The sequence below is a fragment of the Myotis daubentonii genome, chromosome 1, assembly GCF_963259705.1.
Source record: "Myotis daubentonii chromosome 1, mMyoDau2.1, whole genome shotgun sequence".
Taxonomy (NCBI): domain Eukaryota; kingdom Metazoa; phylum Chordata; class Mammalia; order Chiroptera; family Vespertilionidae; genus Myotis; species Myotis daubentonii.
This window is the reverse complement of record NC_081840.1, coordinates 67,709,227-67,729,879: the sequence shown is the minus strand read 5'-3', so window position 1 is coordinate 67,729,879 and position 20,653 is coordinate 67,709,227. Positions and strand designations below refer to the sequence as shown.

The 20,653-nt window shown below is 40.4% G+C and overlaps 1 protein-coding gene and 1 pseudogene across 1 annotated transcript in view; both read right to left on the bottom strand.

The window, feature by feature from the left end:
- The window catches only part of GPR176 (G protein-coupled receptor 176), a 98,570-nt gene that overhangs the window by 7,247 nt on the left and 70,670 nt on the right, over positions 1-20,653 (bottom strand). Inside the window, exon 2 of the mRNA XM_059705086.1 lies at positions 2,220-2,472. Within this exon, the coding sequence (XP_059561069.1) occupies positions 2,220-2,472 (253 nt within the window). The remainder of the gene's footprint in view (positions 1-2,219; positions 2,473-20,653) is intronic.
- On the bottom strand, positions 17,951-18,701 carry LOC132220124 (2-iminobutanoate/2-iminopropanoate deaminase-like; annotated as a pseudogene).

Sequence of the window (20,653 nt, the reverse complement as noted above, 5' to 3'; positions counted from 1 at the left end):
ACATGCTACAACATGGATGAACCTTGAAAACATTATGCTGAGCAAAAGAGTCAGACATAAAAGAACACATACTGTATAATCTTACTTACATGAAATGTCCAAAAATAGCTAACATACAAGACAGAAAGTATATTAGTGATTGCCTACGTCTGGGGTGGGAACGGAGAGTGAGTGTAATAAGGATGAGGCTTCTTTTCTTTAGGGTGATGAATCTGTTCTAAAGGTCAGCTTTATTGATGGCGGCACAACTCTATAAAGATATTAAAATTCATTGACTTACACACTTAAAATAGGTGAATTTTGTGCAACGTCAATTGTATCTCAATAAAAATGTTGTTTAAAAAACTCTGAGAAAAGTCCACAATGTGGTCTGAAGACTTAAGACCTCACTAAGCAGGTAGTACAAGGGGCGGTTGGAAGGACACCTCCTATAAATACAGAGTGGCTCAATGCAAAATTCATGAGGGCTGTAACTGCATCACCAGGATGTCATTGACTTTTCACTGTGATATTCCAGTGCAGTGCAATGGTTCTTTCCAGATCTTCAAAGGTCTGTTCTTGAGCATGGAAGAGACATGAGAAGTTACTGCAGAGCAGTCATGACAAACTGGCATTGCATGGTACACCTTTAGCTTGCTGAGGGATTTGAATGTTCCACATAGTATTTTTAATGCAAATTAATTGCAAACATTAAAAAATGATAGAAATCTAGATTTCTAAATTTTCTCCTAAGAAAATAGAGTCCTGCCCACTAAATCTAGGTAGCCACAAAGCAACTATTAGCTGCATCTGCTAAGTGACTGACCCCAGTGAACATGAATGCACGCACAACCCCAGCCTGGGCTGTGGCACTTGGATTTATCACCTGCCTTGTCTGATCCTGTGAAGGGTGAGTTTCCAGTGAGAAAATTTCCAAAGAGCTGGAGTGGCTCACAGCAAGACCTGATGGTAAAATGATTGCAGACAATAAATCTAAAGAAGAATGTGCCAATTAGAAGCAAAGCCTAGAGAAAGAGAGGCAAATATTGGTGCAACCTATCCAACCACAGGCTACAAATAATTCATTTAATTCTTCTTACTGCTGAGGAAACTGAGGCTCAGAAAGATTAAGCCACTTTGCCCAAAGCCACCCACCAAAAAAAGCAATGTACCAGTAGATAGATTTCTGACTCCAGAGATCCCTCTCTTAAGCCAACAACTTCTCCTTGTATGCAGGGCCTTTCTATGACTCTGTCCCTCCATGCAGATGACATTAGGCAGCTAATGAAATCAAGGTCCAGGCCTGAGAGGCTGAAAGTGACTCCACATATGGGTTCTGCAATCCATACTCTCAGAGGTTATTAAGATATTAAGTATGTTTTGAATGAACAAAGCATTTAGAAATTCCAAATTCATCTATAATGTAGTTAAATTTATCATAGGGTATAAAGTCAGAAGAGCCAGCCAACCTTATCCCTTCAGCAACTTTTCCTTTCTGCAAATCTTGAAATCAAAAGTACTCATGGGCACAAAATACTTTCCAATCCTTGTTTTCTTATTTAATTCTATTCACTGCATTATTATCTCAACTGTCTTCATGATACACCAGCAACAAAGAGAAAAGACAGGAGGCTGTTGATTACTAAGATCTTTAAACTCTGATAAATTTGATCAAATTATGTATGTAGTAGTTAAAATGTAAGATTCATTTCCAAATGAATATCCCCCTAAAGAGGATGAGAAGAGAAAACCGCAACCATCACAATATAAGGCCTTGGAAATAAATCCTCCAAAGGAATTCTGGTATTATCTGGCCCGGTCTAACTGGACTATCTAATTTTTTATTAAATAACACTGAATTGTTCTGTTGTTCTTCCAGAAATGCTTTTGTCCTACATCAAAAGCCCTAATTGTGGAGTTATCAATCAGATGAGCCTATCTACTGCAAATTGCAACACAAATACCACCAATTCCAACCAACTTGAAGCTACTCCAGGCTCCAGTAGCTCTGCCCCAGCATCATGATGTGACTCCCAATGTCACATCTTTTTTCAATGGTCCTATTTTCCACAGCTGCTCTTACGTCCACCTGTCTTGTGTGAGGTATCTGTTCTGGCAATTCATTCTCTTTCTGTTGATCACAAACTAAAATAGTGGAATAATGACTATTTCCCATTTGCTTTGTGATGCTAATATTTCAATATACTTTCAAAATTGGGCATTTGGCTACCTGACCTTACCTGTCCAAGGCAATGGCAGGAAAGCTGAGGATAGTCACAGAGCAGAAGACTTTATGCAAAAATTTGACGACCTTGCAGAAGAGCATGGTGTAGATCCACCAGCAACAGTGAGGACTGGTGCTGAGGACAATGTCGAAGGGCACACAGACCAGGCTGGCACAAATCCCCGAGCAGGCCAGGTTTTTAATGAACCTGTTGGTGACAGATTTGAACACGGTTGTGCGGCAAGTTGACCATAACACCATGAAGTTTCCTGGCCAAATATTCAAAATAAATAAATAAATAAAAATAAAATAAATTTTAAATAAAAAGAAAGAAGAAAAAAAGGAAAGAAAACACAGGTTAAAAAAGACTGAAAAACCACATTTCAGAGTTGATTTCAAAGGATTTAACTTAAATACTTGCATATTATATTGTCAATTTATGTGAAATCATTTAAATCATTTACATACATCTCAAAAATTCTGGAAGAACTTTTAGTGGTGAGTTTCGTTACTTAATTTAGACATATCCTGTTGTGGCCCTTAATAGCTCTTCTCATAATTATTCATTTGTTTACTAGTACTACGATACTGACTCAGTCTCCTCTAAGTAGTATAAACAGTTTGCTTGGAATTACTTAGTCTCAGGCAGCCTACTCTCACCAAGTTTGCAAATGATTTCCACATCGCCAAACTCTGCAACAGAAATAGGATGCAAACCACAGGTGCAATTTTAAATTTTCTAGTAGCCATATTTTTAAAAAATGAAAAGCAGGTAAAATTTTAATAGTGTATTTTATTTAACCCAGTATATCCCAAATATTGTCATTTCAACATGTAATCACTGCTTTAAAAAAATAGTAATGAAATATTTTTCATTCTTGTTTTTGTACTTGGTCTTTGAATCTGGTGTGTATTTCTTTAATTGAAATAGAATTGACAAATACCATTGTATTAGTCTTAGCTGTACATGATGTGCATCTTATAGTACATTTCAACTTGCACTAGTCACCTTTCAAGTGCTCAATAGCCACATGCAGCTGATGGCTCCTATATAGCGCTGTCCTAGACCTTTAACAGAAATGACACATTTGACTAGCTCTCTTTGAGCATTCTCCTCTCGTGGCTTCCACGGCCTATAGTCTCCTGGTTTTCCTCCTATCTTCCCACCTCTCCCATGTCCTGGCTATTCCTAGTTTTCTTTACCAGGCCCTTATCTACCCTCTCTCTAAAACCTCTTCCTAGATTAGATTACCCATTCAGGGGGCTCTCTATTGAAATGCTGATGACTCCCACTGTCATGTTCTAAACTAGGCCTTTCCTCTCAACTCCAAACTCTTATTTCCAACTGCACATCTGATTCCCCACACCTCTCAATCTGTCTCCTCTTGATCAAGAGCCTAGGTGATCTAGGTGCCTTCCTGGCTCTCTGGGCACCAGTTATTTTGGCCTTGCTTTTTCTTTAATGAGGATCAAGGTTGGGCATGTTTCAGTGCCTTTGCACATTTTTTTATACTGCCTCACATGCTCCTCATATGTCTGGTTCCTTCAAATCTAAGTCTTAATGTAATTGCTGTCTCCTCAAAGAGGACCTTCTCTATCTTTTTATTTTAAATACTCACTGCTCCTCCTTCCATTTTATAGTCTATTATAATATCCTGTTGTGGCCTTCATAACTCTAATCATAACTATTAATTTGTTTACTTGTTTCCCCTCTGTTTCATGAGGATAAAAACCATGTCAATCTTGGTCATGTTATAACTCTACTGCCCTGCTCAGTATGACACACAACAGGCAGTTGATAAATGTTGTTGAATAAATGAATTTGTAAGATAAGGGGACAAGCAGTAATTGAAAGCCCCTGCAGTAAGAGGAACCCTTTTATAATAGGTATATCATGTGAGGGTATTCTAAGTCAGTAGTTCCCAAACTTTACTGGGCCTCAGAATTACTATACTAGACATTCTGAATCACAGCAAATAGGTACGGAACTGGGAACCTGCATTTGTAACAAGAACCCCAGATACAGTTGGCCCCCAGATTAAAGTTTCAGAAATACCTCTTCCACACAGTTTATACCACCACCACCCGCCACCCCCAAGGCTCACAGGGACCAAGTCTTTAGGTATGCAGGGCAGCCTACTCTACTGGTGGTGCTTTTACCTGGTGAGAGAGCCAGGTCAATTCGGCCACTCAGTCACGACCCAAGGATACTGCTACCTCCTGTGCATACACTTGGAGAACGCCCTCCAATGAACTGAGCACAACAGCTCAGCCTCACTCAGAAGGAGAGTGGTGGTACCAGGGGAGGAGACAGCAAGGTTCCAGGCTGTAGCCAGTCACTGCAAGCGGCTGCCTCTGCACCTCAGATGTTGGCATAACTCACTGTCAAGAGTTTCTCTTCAAACACAATATTCTATAGCTACTTCTTATTTGCCTGACAAAGTAGAAAAATAGCCACTGTGTTTAGGTAAGTAGGCCACTGCTGCTTCTAGGAAATTCTCTACTTAACTTTCCTCACATCAGTAGCTGCCTCACTGAGATGAAACCAGCTGTGTGAATATATATGTACACACATTGACTCAGCGGAAGAGCTGTTTTACTCATATCACCACCTCCGGCCCCCTCAAGCTATCCTGTCACCAAGGTGATGGAGCAATAATAATGTGACGCTCCACTGATTTGGGGAATTGTTTTTCCTGGCCTTTTTCCAATGAAGCACAGATTCAAATCTGGCTGAAGTAGCTTTCCTCACTTCAGTTTTACAAACAGGACTTAAATTCTGGTAACCATCTAAAAATGAAATAGCCTTAAAGAAATCTGCCTTGAAGAGAGTGCACATGTCACAGTATCTTCAGTTGTCAAAATCATGGTGTCTCCAGTCTATTGAGGGACTTTCCATAAAGGCAACCCTTCTTTGCTATCAGTCAAGACTCTTAGGCGCTTCTTTTTCTTTCATCACTGTCAATCTTTGTAATTTGGCAGGTTATGCTGAACAAAACATTTTGAGTCACCAAAGAAACAGGAAAATTCATTACAGAGGAGGGGCCACACTTTGGGCCAGGATCACTCATGCACATAGAAACTTAAACTGATTTCCATCATTACCCTCCTACTCTACTCTCTTATCTTTCCTTCCCCTCTCTAGCATGTCAGGCATACTTTTTCATTGCTTTAAAAAAATCATACATTTTATTAGTATGTCCACACTTGTGAATAAGGAAACTTGTTTTCAACGGTAATTACTGACACACCCGAGACTCCTATAATCGTATTTTATTTCCACTAATTATAAAACTCTAGGAGGCATCTGGAGCCTAATCCCTTTTGCTATTAAGAACCTGAAGCTAAACTAAGGAAAGCTATGTTCTTTCCATGGGGCAACGTTCAATCCCACTGAGCCACACCAGCCATTCTTGAAGGTTTGCGTGAATGGATCGTAACTGCATTCTGTAACCCAGTTGCTGTGCATTTTACTGCAGATGCCAGGTGTGGACGTTTAAAAGTAGAAACCTCAGGATCAAAGAAACAAAGGTTGATCCTGTTAAAATCTGCACTAATAAAAGAGAAACATGGTAATTGGCGTACGACCGCTACCCTTTTCATTGGCTAATCAGCGAGATATGCAAATTAACTGTCAGCCAAGATGGCGGCCGGCAGCCAGGCAGCTTGAAACTAACATGAGGCTTGGTTGCTTCTGTGAAGGAGGAAACCAACGTTCCCCGCCTGCGACTGCAGGCCTCTGAGCCTGCAGTTTGAAACATTTTAACAAATACCGCCGGACTTCAGCCAGCAGATTCGCAACATTGTATGCAAAGGCCAGAAACCTACTTTCAGGAGTGGAGGCCTAAGAGCTGGAGCCAAGCCTCAAGCTAAAGCTGGCCCAGAATAAAATAAAGGAAAAAAGGAGCATTTGGGAGTTCAGTCACCCCCAGCCTTAAAACAGCCCTCAGCCCCTCACCCAGACTTGCCAGGCACCCCAGTGGGGACCCCCACCCTGAAGGATGTGTGACCAGCTCAAAACAGCCATCATCCCCTGATCCAGGCTGGCCAGGCACCCCAGTGGGGACCCCCACCCTGATCCAGGACACCCTTCAGGGCAAACCAGCCGGCACCCAACTGTGTACCAGGCCTCTACCCTATATAGTAAAAGGGTAATATGCCTCCCAGCACCAGGATCAGCGGAGCCGCGAGGCCTCCCGGCACCCGGATCAGCTCTGTGTGTGACGGGGTAGAGCCATAATCTCCCCATCGGCCCTGCCCTGAGTGTGAGAGTGGCGGCGCCCCAACCCCCTGATCGGCCCTGCTCTGTGGGTGATAGAGGGTGGTGCCCCAACCCCCCCCACCCCCCCACGGGCCCTGCTCTGTGTGTGATGGGGTAGAGCCATAACCTCCCCATCAGCCCTGCCCTGAGTGTGACAGTGGCGGTGCCCCAATCCCCTGATCGGCCCTGCTCTGTGGGTGAGAGGGCGGCGCCCCAACTCCCCTACCGGCCCTACTCTGTGAGTGACGGGGGGAGCTCCTCAACCCCCTGATGGGCCCTGCTCTGTGCAAGACAGGAGGGAGCTCCCCAACCCCCTGATGGGCCCTGCTCTGTGTGTGACAGGGGTAGTGCCCCAACCCCCGGATTGGCCCTGCTCTGTGCGTGACAGGGGGTCGCGCCGCAATCTCCCCATCGACCCTGCCTTGAGTGTGACAGGGGGTGGTGCCCCAACCCCCCAATTGGCCCTGCTCTGAGCCCGACCAGGGGCTGCACCTAGGGATTGGGCCTGCCCTCTGCCACCCAGGAACAGGCCTAAGCCAGCAGGTCGTTATCTCCCTAGGGGTCCCAGACTGCTAGAGGGCACAGGCCGGGCTGAGGGACGCCCCCATTCCCCCCGAATGCACAAATTTTTGTGCACCGGGCCTCTAGTAAATAAATAAATACTTATAATAAATATTCAGGATCCTGTTAAAATAAATAAATAAATATTTATAATAAATAAATATAAATAGTCATTCATATGACTAGAGATTTTTTTGTTTCATGAGGTGTTTACATCCTTTGTTGTTAAAGCTATTTATTGCCTTTGAAAACAGTTCACCTTCCTTTTTGTAATACTATAGCGTGTGATGCGGTCTTAATGTGTGTTAAGGGAACATCCGTGTTTGCAATGGAAATCAACACCACTACTACTACAAAAATAAATTCAACCTTTTGGGTTAAAAAATACAAACAGGTCGATGTTTTATTTAACAAAAAGGTAGCCCAGGCCCATAAATAATATGTGCTATAAACTAGATAGATATGTAAACACAAAAGCTAAAGTAAATGATTCAGATGCAGTTCATTGTGACACTGATTTGGTTTTTAAAAAACTGCCAGAAAACAAAAAAGTGTGAGATTGATGAATTAAATTCATTTTAAAGAAGTATAGAGGCACAAAAGTAACTTACTCAGTTTAGCAAAAGCATTCAATAGTTCTCTACTGCCATTAAGAAAAGGCAAATCCAAACTTCTCAACATCAAACAATACCCTTTAAGATATGATTTCTGGATGCCCCCACACTTAATACCCAAAGTTTCAGCATCCTAATGGAATGGAATGAACCTATAAACCTAAAAGACAAATCCATCTTTTCCTCTGAATGCTTAAGTCTGCAGCCCAAGCAAAAGCCTCAAAAGGAACTTCCTTCTTAAGAGAGAGAGAGGGAAGGAAAGACAAGAAGGGAATAAAAAGCAGTGTCGAGAAGGCAAATGGTGGTTAGAGAGTTACAAAAATCTTCCTGTTAATTAAGTTCCGTGAACCTGGGAGTAGGGGGCACCAACATTAAAAGTTGAGTTTCAACGTTCATACTTCCAAAGGAAAGTTTAAATAGTTCTTTAAGAGATTCTATCTTGCCCTAACCGGTTTGGCTCAGCGGATAGAGCGTTGGCCTACAGACTCAAGGGTCCCAGGTTCGATTCCGGTCAAGGGCATGTACCTTGGTTGCGGGCACATCCCCAGTGGGGAGTGTGTTGGAGGCAGTTGATCCATGTTTCTCTCTCATTGATGTTTCTAAATCTCTATCCCTCTCCCTTCCTCTCTGTAAAAAATCAGTAAAATATATTTTTTTAAAAAGATTCTATCTTATTCTGATTTTTTAAATCTATTTTTAATATATGCAGGTAAATTTCTCAACTAGCCAGAGAATCAAGCACTGGTTAGCTAGTAAGTAGAGCTTTTTTGCCACTGGTATCAGAATTATGGCCATCAACAGGAATGGGGGGCCGGAACCAGCTTGTAGCCAGAGAGCTGTGCCTAGCAGTTTTCAATACAATTTTCTCTTCCTCTTAGTCTAAACATTTGAGCCTCTTCCTCACTAATAAAGTGTCAATCTGCTGCAACTTGTGAAGAGACTAATACCTGCCCAACTGTTTAAGCTGATCACTATTAGCATGAGAAAATTATGTTATTTTAGTTACAATCAATTTGATTCCAGAGGTTTTTCTGAAATGATACAGGAGATTCAAATTAAAGCAAGAACTGAATTAGCAGGAAGAAGCTATGTAGTAAGCTTATTAAAATTCATGGTGAATTTTACATAGTTACTTTGAATGAAAAGAAGCTTATGAAATATATATTCCCAATCTAACCTCTGATGATTTCTCTTTAGAATACTTGTTCCCAATGAATAATTTAGATAAAATATTAACAGGATTCACTTTTGTAATACCTAAGAAAAATTAAGAGACTTCAACAATAGCCTCTTCCCGTCAGCTCCCGGGAGACCACACAAAGGATTTTAGGTGAGTCTACAACAAATGCACGTTATGTTTAGCGACAATGGTATCCCCAAAGACAAAATGTGTAGCACAATCAAGACAAAAAGATCCCAGTAACCTTAGCCACTGGGGCTTTCTCGTGGAAGTCATAAAGCCCCTGAAATTAGCTCAATCTCTCACATCTCTTAACATACCTAGTACACAGCCAGAAACACACAGATGCATAAGGTAAAAAGGAAGAAACACAGAGTCTGAAGTTGCTGACACTCCTTTCTTTGACTAAAAATTTTTCCATAAAAACCAACTCGATTTTCATAGCTTCACAATATACCTTGCTCTCTGATCTCTCACATTCAGTCTATTAACCTCCCTGGCACATATATTGTTCTCTAAAAAGCTATGGCTTAGGATATTAGCCCCAACGAACTGACAGTGCTGAAACACTTTAATAACCACAGGTTTCATTTCCTCCTCAATAGGTGTTTGGAGAAAGCTTCCAGAGAAAAAGAGGAATTAAGTTATCTAACTCTATCATTAAGCACCCTCCCCTTAGATCTTCATCCAAACAAGCCGTTCTTATCTGAGTGGAGTAGTTCACTGTCCATCTCACTGAGAGGCCCTTCCTGTATTAAACTGCTCATGTAATCTTTGAAGGTAGGGTCCATATTTTCTGCACCATTCATATTGCATTTAGCCCAGAGGGACCATTTCTCCCTTAAAATACTGTAAATTAGAGTAATAATCTGAACAATAAAGATTTAATTTTAAAAAAATACTGTAAATTAGGAAGCCTGAGAAGAACCTTATCTGAAAAATTCTGTTGACTGTCATGTGCACCAGTTTTATATCCAGAAGTTGCTTCATGAATACCTACGTACATAAATAAATAAGAGCTTGAAGCTTGATATTACTTCATAAGAATGATCAGAATTGGTGTGTGTTTTTTTGTATACTCAATTTTGTAGGTACATCTACTGATGGCAACTGCCTTTGATCAACAAGCTGAATGTTTACTATCTCTCCATTGTCAATACACAGTGTCAGAGCAGCTTGGGAGAGACACTCAGCAATAATCCATCATGTTATACCATAATTAATCCAGTGAACATACAGGGAATGCTCATGCACTTTATTATCCTACTCTCTCTGTTCCAGTAACTGTAATTATGCAGTCTAAAAGGGAAAATGATGTGGGAAAATTTTCCAAAGAACATGAGGGTAAGGTAATTGGAGGTCTCAGAAAGGAAAGTGAGCCAAATCCTGCTTTAGTCCATGGGGGATCCAGATCCAGCATAGCTGATGTGAAGTAGAAAAAGTAAGATTTTGGAAATGGGAGTCTCTTATTCCTAATGATCTGGCACAATCTAACAATGACATTAACTAAAAGTTTAAAATTCCATTCCCACTGCTTTGATGAAATTTGGGCAAAGAGACAAGAGAAAGGGGAGAGCCTGGAGTGTGAGGAGCAAGGAATAGTATTCTAATTCTTCTAATAAATTTCAGGTCACTCTCCCACTTCGTGGAGGTCACATCTGCTTTAGAGTATACCATACTTCCCTGCTTCCTTCACCACTTTCACCCATCTCTGCAAGTAAAAAAGCCAGCAACAGAAGGTGGCTGTAGAGGAGCTGGCACTAGGAAAGCTGGAGCAGCAGATGGGATAAGAGTTGAAGGCAGCCAGATCTAGGACAGGGCCAAAGACACATGGCCAAGGCAGGGGAAGGGAAGGCTTTGGAAGGAAGCGATGGATCTGAAAGTCACTGCAAAGTTGAGGACAGAACACAGAGGCATTAAAAAGACGAGTGACTGCACATAGCCCATCAGAGCCAACTGACAACGTAAGAATATGGAATAAATGCTCAGACAAAATACTAGCCAAGAACTCCGTAGGAAGGAGGGAGTGGAGTAAAGCAGGCAAAATAAGAGACCGACACATGTGTAACAAGGAAGGAGCTTGATAACTGAGATAGTCCAGCCCGTGGGCCGTATAAAGCCTGTGAAATCATTTGGTCTGGCCCTGCCAAGGCATTAGGGGTGAGTTCATTAAATGTTCAACCAAATACAGCAGGCTAATTTTTAAGTCAATAATTTTGTATGGCCGAAACCGGTTTGGCTCAATGGATAGAGCGTCGGCCTGCGGACTGAAAGGTCCCAGGTTCGATTCCGGTCAAGGGCATGTGCCTGGGTTGCGGGCACATCCCCAGTGGGAGATGTGCAGGAGGCAGTTGATCGATGTTTCTCTCTCATCGATGTTTCTAACTCTCTATCTCTCTCCCTTCCTCTCTGTAAAAAATCAATAAAATATATTTAAAAAAATAAAAATAAAAAATAATTTTGTATGGCCCATGAATGACATTATAAATATCCAGATGGCCCTTGCGGAAAAAACATTTCCCTCCCCTGGCCTAGACCCTAAACTTGGAAAATACGTAGTTGCTTGTGAGGCAAGATCTAAACCAGCAAGCTGTAATTACGGGCCTTGCAGGTGTAACATGGCTTTGGAAGTACCTATAATGAAGTGCATGTATGTGGGTGGGCAGAAACAGTATTTTTCAGGAAGCAAATTCTAACACTTCTTTCTCCTTTTTCCTCTTCTGTCTCCCTCAAGTAGTAACAGGATGGGGAGAGAGAGAAGAGGGCAAATATCAAGAGCAAAATAACATGGAGAATAATTTCAGTTTCATTTATCTCCCATGCCATGTCTCATTTTATATGTACATTTCCCAGTGACATTTAAGGAAACCCAGGCTTTCTGAGCCTGCATCTTCATCAGTCACATTGGTGAAAACTGGACAAAAGGTTCGTTTGCTTTGTGTCATGTTCTAAGGTCCCAGGATTATGGTGATTATGGTGACTATAGTGACAGATAAACAGAGAATTCTAAAGGATGTCCCAAAATTCACGCAAGAAGTAATTTTGATAGAACACACAGGTTTATAATTAAAAATTGTAAATTTTTGCCAAAACCGGTTTGGCTCAGTGGATAGAGCGACGGCCTGGGGACTGGAGGGTCCCAGGGTCAATTCCGGTCAAGGGCATGTATCTGGGTTGCGAGCACATCCCCAGTAGGAGATGTGCGGGAGGCAGCTGATCAATGTTTCTCTCTCATCGATGTTTCTAACTCTCTATCTCTCTCCCTTCCTCTCTGTAAAAAATCAATAAAATATATGTAAAAAAATAATAATAATAAAAAATAAAAATTGTAAATTTTTTATTGATTCATAAAGTATACAGTATAGAGTTATGTATGAAATAGTATATCAGGTAAATGGCCTCTATGGCTTTGCTGGCACATACGCACTCTTTTGTTGAAATTTTCCATGACAGTTTTGCATAAATGTGGCTGAATTTTGATGAGGCTCATTTTCATCTGATGGCTTGGTTAATCGACAAAATTGTCACATTTGGGGTTCAGAAAATCCACGAGTGATTGTTGAGAAACAAATGCATCCACAACTGTCTGGTGCGGATTTTGAGGCATTATCGGACCATTCTTCTTCGAAAATGCGGCTGCTCAGGCAATAACAAAAGAGTGTGTATGTGCCAGCAAAGCCGTGGAGGCCATTTACCAGATATGCTATTCCATACATAACCCTATTCTGTATACTTTATGAATCAATAAAAAAAATTACAATTTTTAATTATAAACCTGTGTTTTCTATCAAAATTACTTCTTGCGTGAATTTTGGGACACCCTTTACTAACATTTCAGCATTTCATGAATAATCAGCTTCTAAATCCTGCATTCTTCCTCTAATATTAGTTGATTTGAGTAACACTGAGTTACTTACCATGCAATTTTCCTGCTGGTTCAAAATAAAATCAGCATGAAATGCTATTAGCTTATTTAAAGCACTAAGATCAGTGAGAAGATGTGACCTCTTATCTTTCCATTAGAAAACAAAAGGTAAGGGGATAATTTTCTATCCTGTGAAATATCAATTTTCCACTTTGTGGGTTTGTAAATTACTGGCTTTCATAGTGTAATCAATGTCACTGATTCAATGTGGATGAAATAAATAAGATAAAATATAAAATCTGTTCACTTCCGCTAAGCTCCAATTTCAATTAGTCTTGCCGCTGACATTATTCTTATAAAGGTTTAAGCATCCAAATACCATGGCTAACGGTAGAACATTTATTAGCCAACAAATTTTAATATTACCCCAGATAAGAAATAAACGTGAGCATATATACAATGATCAAGAAAACAGTGACAGGCTGCAACATTTAAAATCATCGTTTTTCCAATAAAGAACTCTGTAATTCTTTAATTGAAGTAAAGTGATAAAATTTACAACAGCAAATAGACTTTATACACTCATATGGGTAGAAGGAACCATAAGAATCATTTATACTTTCTTTGTTTCCAGATAGGAGTATGTAAGTTTTATACAGAGAAAATAAACTTTTGCTAATTGTTAAGACTTGTGGGAAAAGCAGTATCCTAAGGCCCTGAGGGTAAGCAGCCTCCAAGATAGATGGCCAATGATCTCAGCCTCCTGGTATTCACGTCCCTGTAGACCTCTCCCATAATGAACAGGGCTGACATATAAACAATAGGATATATTAGAAATGGCAGTGAGACTTCCAAGGCGATGTCATAGAAGGCATTACCACTTCCACTTTAATCTCTCTTGAATCATTTGTTCTGCGGAAAGCTAGTGGACTACATCTTAAGGAAACTCAAGAAGGCCCACGGAGAAACTGGAGTGTTGAGGAACAGAGGCCCCCTTCCAACAGCCCTTTCAAGTGAGCCAACTTGAAAGGAGATTCTCTAGTCCCACTCAAGCCTTCAGGTGACTGCAACTTTATGAGACCCTGAGCCAGAAATACCTATCTAAGCTGCTCCCAAATTCCTGGTGCCCAGAAACTGAGATAATACATGTCTGTTGTTTTATGTTGCTATGTGTTCAGGTCTGCCATTTAGACACACTGCATAGACTAAAATTTACCTGGCACGGCTGCTGTGTTAAATGAGGTAACATATAAAAAGTGCCAAACACTGCCTCATCCATAGTGTTAAATAACTGTAATATTATGTATCATTAAGTATTTTTAAACTATTTTTACTGATCATCATGCAACTACAAATTAGTGAGACTTATTTCTAGACGTCACAAAAGGTTTCACAATACTCACCGAGCAACTACAAAATAATGTTTCTTCAGAGTGTTAGACTTACTTATCCTTCCTTTACAAAATACAAAATAAAAATCCTTTAAACTTTTCTCTTGGATGCAGTCCTATTAACTCCTGAGAGCAAATCTGTTTACTCTTTCTCTAACTTTCTCAGAAGTATAGTGAACACCAAACAACTAATAGTCCTTTAAAAATGTTTACAGCTTGACTTCTTTGCATCAGCAATAAAATTAATGAAATCAGAAAATATAGCTACTCGACTGGCAAAATGTGGGTTGCCCTCATTTGCCCTGATAAGTGGCTATTTGAATGAACATAAAAGCCGGAGTCAAGGCACATCAGTTCGTAGCCCTGGAGATCAGAGATGTGGGATGGCAGTGAGGGCCTGATGGTAGCAGCACCCACATTTACCTTATGAGATGACCTTAACCATATCAAGGCCTTGGTTTTTTTCCCATTTTGGACATTAGGAACTTACATAACACTTACGTCCAGAGTACACTCTACTGGTTCTCCTGCTGCTACTTTGGCCACTTCTCAGCATCTTCTGCTGTCTTCTCCTCTTAGATCAGGGCTCAACCTCAGTCCTTCTCATGTTATCTTCCCCTAGCCTCCCCAGACTATGTATGACCTTTCCCAAATTTTAATAGCTTCCATGTTTATTGCATCACCTCACCTCTTATCTGATCCCTAGACCCAGATATCCATATACCAACCAGATACCCATATGCCTACCCAACATTTCCACCTAGGACTCTCACAAGTATTGCAAACTTAATATGTCAAAAACTAAACTGCTAACCTTCTTTCCCAATCTCCCCTGACCTCCAGTATTATTTGCCTCAGAAAAAATGCTTATTTTTAAACTGCTCAGGAACATCAGTCCCCTTCTTGAAAACTTCTGTTGCTTCCCCAATGTTCATTAAGACAAAGCCAAAAGCCCAGCCTGCCCCAATCACTGGTTCATGTGAGAATTAGAAAAGCTTCCCCTTCGCTACCATCTGTTCTTTAATCATAATGAATATCTGACTTTGAATATGAACAGTGTCACCTAGAGTGAATAGTGTAGCAGCCCCTATGGACCTTCTCTTGAAGCCCCAAAATTTCAAAGCTCTCTTGCCCTCACGTGACTGTTCCGTATGGCTTCCACCCCATCCTCTCTAAGTTTACCTCGTTCTTCAGGTCTTCTTCAAAAGAAACCTTCCTTGACCACTACCACTTTCAATCCAAAGCAGGCCCTCTGGATATTTATCATGCTGATTACTTCCTGTTTGCAGTACTTACAATAATGGGAATTAGTTAGTCATCTGTGCCAACCTCCACTAATTCATAAGCTTTAGGAGGGCAGGGACTTCATCTAGTATTTCTACCATTACAGCCCGAATGCCTAGAGCAGTACGTGGTAATCATGAATGCTAAATATATATTTGTTGACCATAAATGAATAAATAAATGGAAAAAATGAATACACACAGGAGGAGCATAACCCGTGAGCTCTACGCATACTAGTTATATAGGATCCTATTTGGACCCCAAGTTTGAGGGGAACCCAGAAGTAAGATTCTGGCTACATATCACAAGCTCTTCATTTCCTTGAAAATAGTTTTGGTTAATTTCTGAGTTGTTTTTTAAACACATGCTCACTGTTATAAATTCAAATGGCTCAGAAAAGTCTGGAAAGAAAGGAAAATCACCTGAAATCAAATCACCTTAAGATAAATATGATTAACATCCTGATCACCATCTTTTAAAACATCTCTTTCTGCATAGAAACATAACAATATGTAAATGATATTTTAAAAAAATGTTCTTTTTGCTGGACACTAACTTCTTAAGTAACTGATATGAACACACCTTTCTCCATTTTCATTATTTAATGATACATAAACATATACACTGTATTTACTGGCATATATGGTGGTTTGTTATTATTTCTTTTGTACACATAAAATTTTATTTTATATATGTACAATACATAGTGAGAAAATCCATGATGTGAATATATCAGTTTATTCAGTCTTTGTCCTCCAAATGGGCATTTGCTTTATGAGGTTTTGCCATTATAAACAATACTGTGATAAATACTGTTGTACATATATGCTTATTTTCTGGTGTTTCTATTTCTGTAATATTGATTTCTCATTTCCTTCAGCAGGCATACCTTGTTTCATTGTACTTCACTTTACTGTGCTTAATAAATGTTGCATTCTGTTTTGTTTTGTTTTACAAACTGAAGGCAAGACCCTCTACCAACAAAAAGATTACAACTTGCTTCATTGCAATACTCACTTTATTGCAATGATCTGGATCCAAACCCACAGTATCTCTGAGGTATGCCTCTAGAACAGCGGTTCTCAACCTGTGGGTCGCGACCCCTTTGGGGGTCAAACGACCCTTTCACAGGGGTCGCCTAAGACCATCGGAAAACTCATGTATAATTACATATTGTTTTTGTGATTAATCACTATACTTTAATTATGTTCAATTTGTAACAATGAAAATACATCCTGCACATCAGATATTTACATGACGATTCATAACAGTAGCAAAATTACAGTTATGAAGTAGCAACGAAAATAATTTTATGGTTGGGGGTCACCACAACATGAGGGACTGTATTAAAGGGTCGCGGCATTAGGAAGGTTGAGAACCACTGCTCTAGAACCTTTTCCTCCAAAATACCTGCCTGCAGCAGGTGCTATCACTTCTCATTGATTTTTGCCAATCAGTGGATGAGAGGTTATATGAGGACCCAGAAGGAGCAGTCTCTGTGCCCAGTGCTTCATACAAAAGGCATCATTTGCAGGGCACCATTTTCAGAATGGATTTCTGTAACATTTCTGAAAAGTAATCCAGCTGATTTGGGGTTGAATGCTGCTCTAGTCATAAACTCTGTAATTACTTGAGTCAGGCAGACTCTCGTACATCAGTGCTATTTAACCAGATTATATTCACTGCCGTATGGAGAAAAACACCCCCAAGAGAGTATTAGCATGCATTGCACTGGGGTGCCTGCTTCATAGCATGCTGGATGAGAAGGAAGAGAGAAAAAGAAAGAAATCTTATGCCTCAGAGGAAAGCTACAATACACAACAAAGTCCCCAGGATTATAGCACAGCTCTGGCCTAAGAGACATCCGAATCTGAGTGAGACAGAGCAAAGCAGAGCAGAGAATCAAGGGTGCTGACTAGAAGGAGAGGTAGAAAGTCACATTTACTTATTGTTTATTTGTGAAAATCTGCATGCTGCCAGGTTGGTGTGGCTCAGTGGTTGAGCACTGACCTATGAACCAGGAAGTCACGGTTCAATTCCTGGTCAGAGCACATGCCCGGGTTGCAGGTGTGGTCCCCAGTAAGGGGCGTTGCAGGAGGCAGCCAATCAATGATTCTCTCTCATCATTGATGTTTCTCTCTCTCTCTCTCTCTCTCTCTCTCTCTCTCCAAATCAATAAAAATATATTTTAAAAAAACAAACAAGAAAATCTGCATGTCTATTTTATTTCCATTAGAAAAATATTAGCTGTATAAAATTTTGGTCCACTTCTTCTTTACCTCTACCATTCAAACTTAAATTCTTAATTTTACTCAAATAAAAGCAGAATCATATATCTGACATGATAATTAAATATTTCACATCATTAAATTAATAGGATTTCAATGAATTAAGTGTACTTTTTATTATTTTTCAGGAATAGTAACTCATCTTCCCTACATGTTATTTCCCTTTAGTTTTACTTTTTGAGGAACCATGTAATGCATGTCTCTTTTCTCATATCTAGTAATAAGAGTGATACATAAGTGAAATTTATAACATCGGTAACTGGATTCATCATCTACTCTTCAATTCACGGCCATTCCCCTTACTATATGGTATTTTCCATAATACTTCAGATATTTTAGTCAGCTTACACTTTTCAACATCAGTTGTAAAAATTAAGATGTTAAATTAAAAACATTATTAAATTGCAAATTAAATAACACCAGGACCCCTAGGGTGATGCTGTTGTGAGAGGGCCTTGGATTGCTCCTGTTTCAACCTCAACACCGCCTCCTTTGAGCAAAGCAGCAACCTGGTAAGCAGCTCTCACAGGAAAACTCCTCTTGAAATACTGTTTGTAGATTTCATAACTTCGACAGTACCGAAGTTACGTCAGCCAGCAAAACAGTTGTTTTTACCACACAGTAAAGTCACAGCCTGCAGCTTTTAGAATTTCATCCATTTTCTAAGAGCTTATTTAGCTTCCTCTGCCACCCCTCCTGGCACAAGCTGTCCACTTGAAGGGTCCATGCCTAGCTGTCCCGACCGTAGAGTCTAATGGCCCCTGGGGCCTTCGCGATGCTGATCACCTTTCTGATCAAGAGCAACATGGCTGACTAATCCTTTGCTCTTGAGGCCCCTCTGAACAAAGAACCCCATACACTGTACCCACTCACATCTCACCTGGAAAGTCACTTTTAGAAAAATTCATTCACTATGCAGCCAAGGACATTGAGAGGGGGTACACTTCTAAAAAAAGGGCTGGGAGGTTTCCATAGCTGAAGCAAATAGGGTTGAGGGGTGCTTAAGAGCCAGGAAAACCTTAGGAAAGGGAGACACCACGGGAAGATGGACGTGGTTTTAAAAGGAAGGGTGTAAGGAAGGTTTGGAAGCTGCTCACTCTGGGGAGTCCTTACCACTCCACTCCACTCACTCCATGTGCTCCTCTCTCTAAACCCAAAATGCTAGCCCCTGGAAGGTCGTCCGTTCCTGCAGGGAGCTCCCATAGGTCCTGCAGAGAGCACAGCAGAGCAAGGCACACGCTGACAGGGTGACCACTGCAGAGCTGGGTGAAGCCAGAACACCCACAGCATCTGTACACTTATATTACCTACTCATTCCTCCTCACCCCTGTAACCTTTCCAGTGGCATTTACATGATATCCATCTTGTTTGATAGTTTTAAATTCATACAGTGCACATCAGCTCCTATGACTAAAATCCATTGTACTCACTGAAGCTGCTTCTTCAGCTCTTACCTGGAGAAAATAGCCATGGAGGCCTGAGAGCAGGTAGCTGCAAAGTTGCCATTAGGACCAGCCTCTAAGAAAGAACCCTTGCAGCATGGTAGCAATCACCTCAGGTAAAAACGGCTGTTTAATTTTTAACCCTGCTGTTCTGGCTTCTATACTTACTTGCTTGCTAAAATAATAGAGAAGTTATTTTGATTTTTTGAACTTATATAAATCATCCCATTCGATTGAATACCCCATTGATTGTGGTTTTACTGGTCTTTCAAAACACATTCCTTTGCACCTGCAGACCAGGACACACAATTGCTTTAATTGCTCCAGAAAATGTGTTTCTGTTGACTCAGTGGTCCCAAAACCTGAAACTATAATTAATCTTTGTAGATAACTAACTTGCTCAATTTAGCTTCTGTAACAAACTGCTTTTGCAAACCAGGGTCCTCATTCCAAACCTAAAGATGTAATCAATACCTTTGTGATATTTGCCTATATAAGCCTGATGTTACGGGCATTCGGCACTGCGAGATTTGGAGCCGCATCTCTCTCCCAGTAGCCGGCTTCATTGATTAAATGACTCATTGATTTGATTTTGCGTCCTGTGTGTTACTCGCGGGGTGCATTACAACACCCTCACCACTGACAGGGGCATCCTAAGGGAATGGCATAAATGGAAATTAAAATAAATTAAAATAATCACAGCTGCGAACAGTCTGTGGCAGAAATGAAATAAAATGTATAAAATCCAGTATTAAAGGGTATGAAGATATAAACATCTTTACATGTTTTTGGTGGACAAGTAAATGGCTATATATCTGGAAAGTAACTTGGAAGTATCTATTAAATGCATGTACCTTGAATAATCCTACTTTTATGAAACTATCCTACAAATAAAAGAATCAATAGATAAGACTGTATGTTCAGATATGTTTGCTGAAGGACTGTTGACAGTGACCCCAAATTTAAAACAGGCTGAATGTTTATCATTAGGATAAATTGTGGGGTGTTCCTATATAACACAGAGAAATACGTGGAAAGATATGTCCCAGGCTGTCAATATTGAGTACCTCAAGTAAAGCAGAATTGGGGGATGGCATAATAAATGTGTGTAACTTAATTTGTTTTTAAACTAAAGAAGTGAAAGGGAAAATGTTTACACACACACACACACACACACACACACACACACACACACACACACCTCTATTACTAGCCAGCCTGGTATGATGCTGAAAAATGTCACCTTCCGGGGTTAATTTTTCTATATCCAAAAGTCTATTGTTAAAATACAAATACTCTTAAAGTTGTTTTTTTGGCCCTTAACACTTGGGGTATAGAAAGGAGATGATGTTTTGATTGCTTTCTAACAGGCTGAGAGGAACCTCCTTAACTAGGACAGGTAGGTGTCTGTGTGGGGAAGATGTGAGAAAGGCCCCGGGCTCCTGGCCTGACTGACATGCATTTGCTTGACACTGACACCTTGTCTGGGAAGGAGAACCGAAAGAGAGGAAAAGGCACTGAATGAAGAGGTGGTGGGGCACAGGCATTTCCTGCTTTCTGAAAA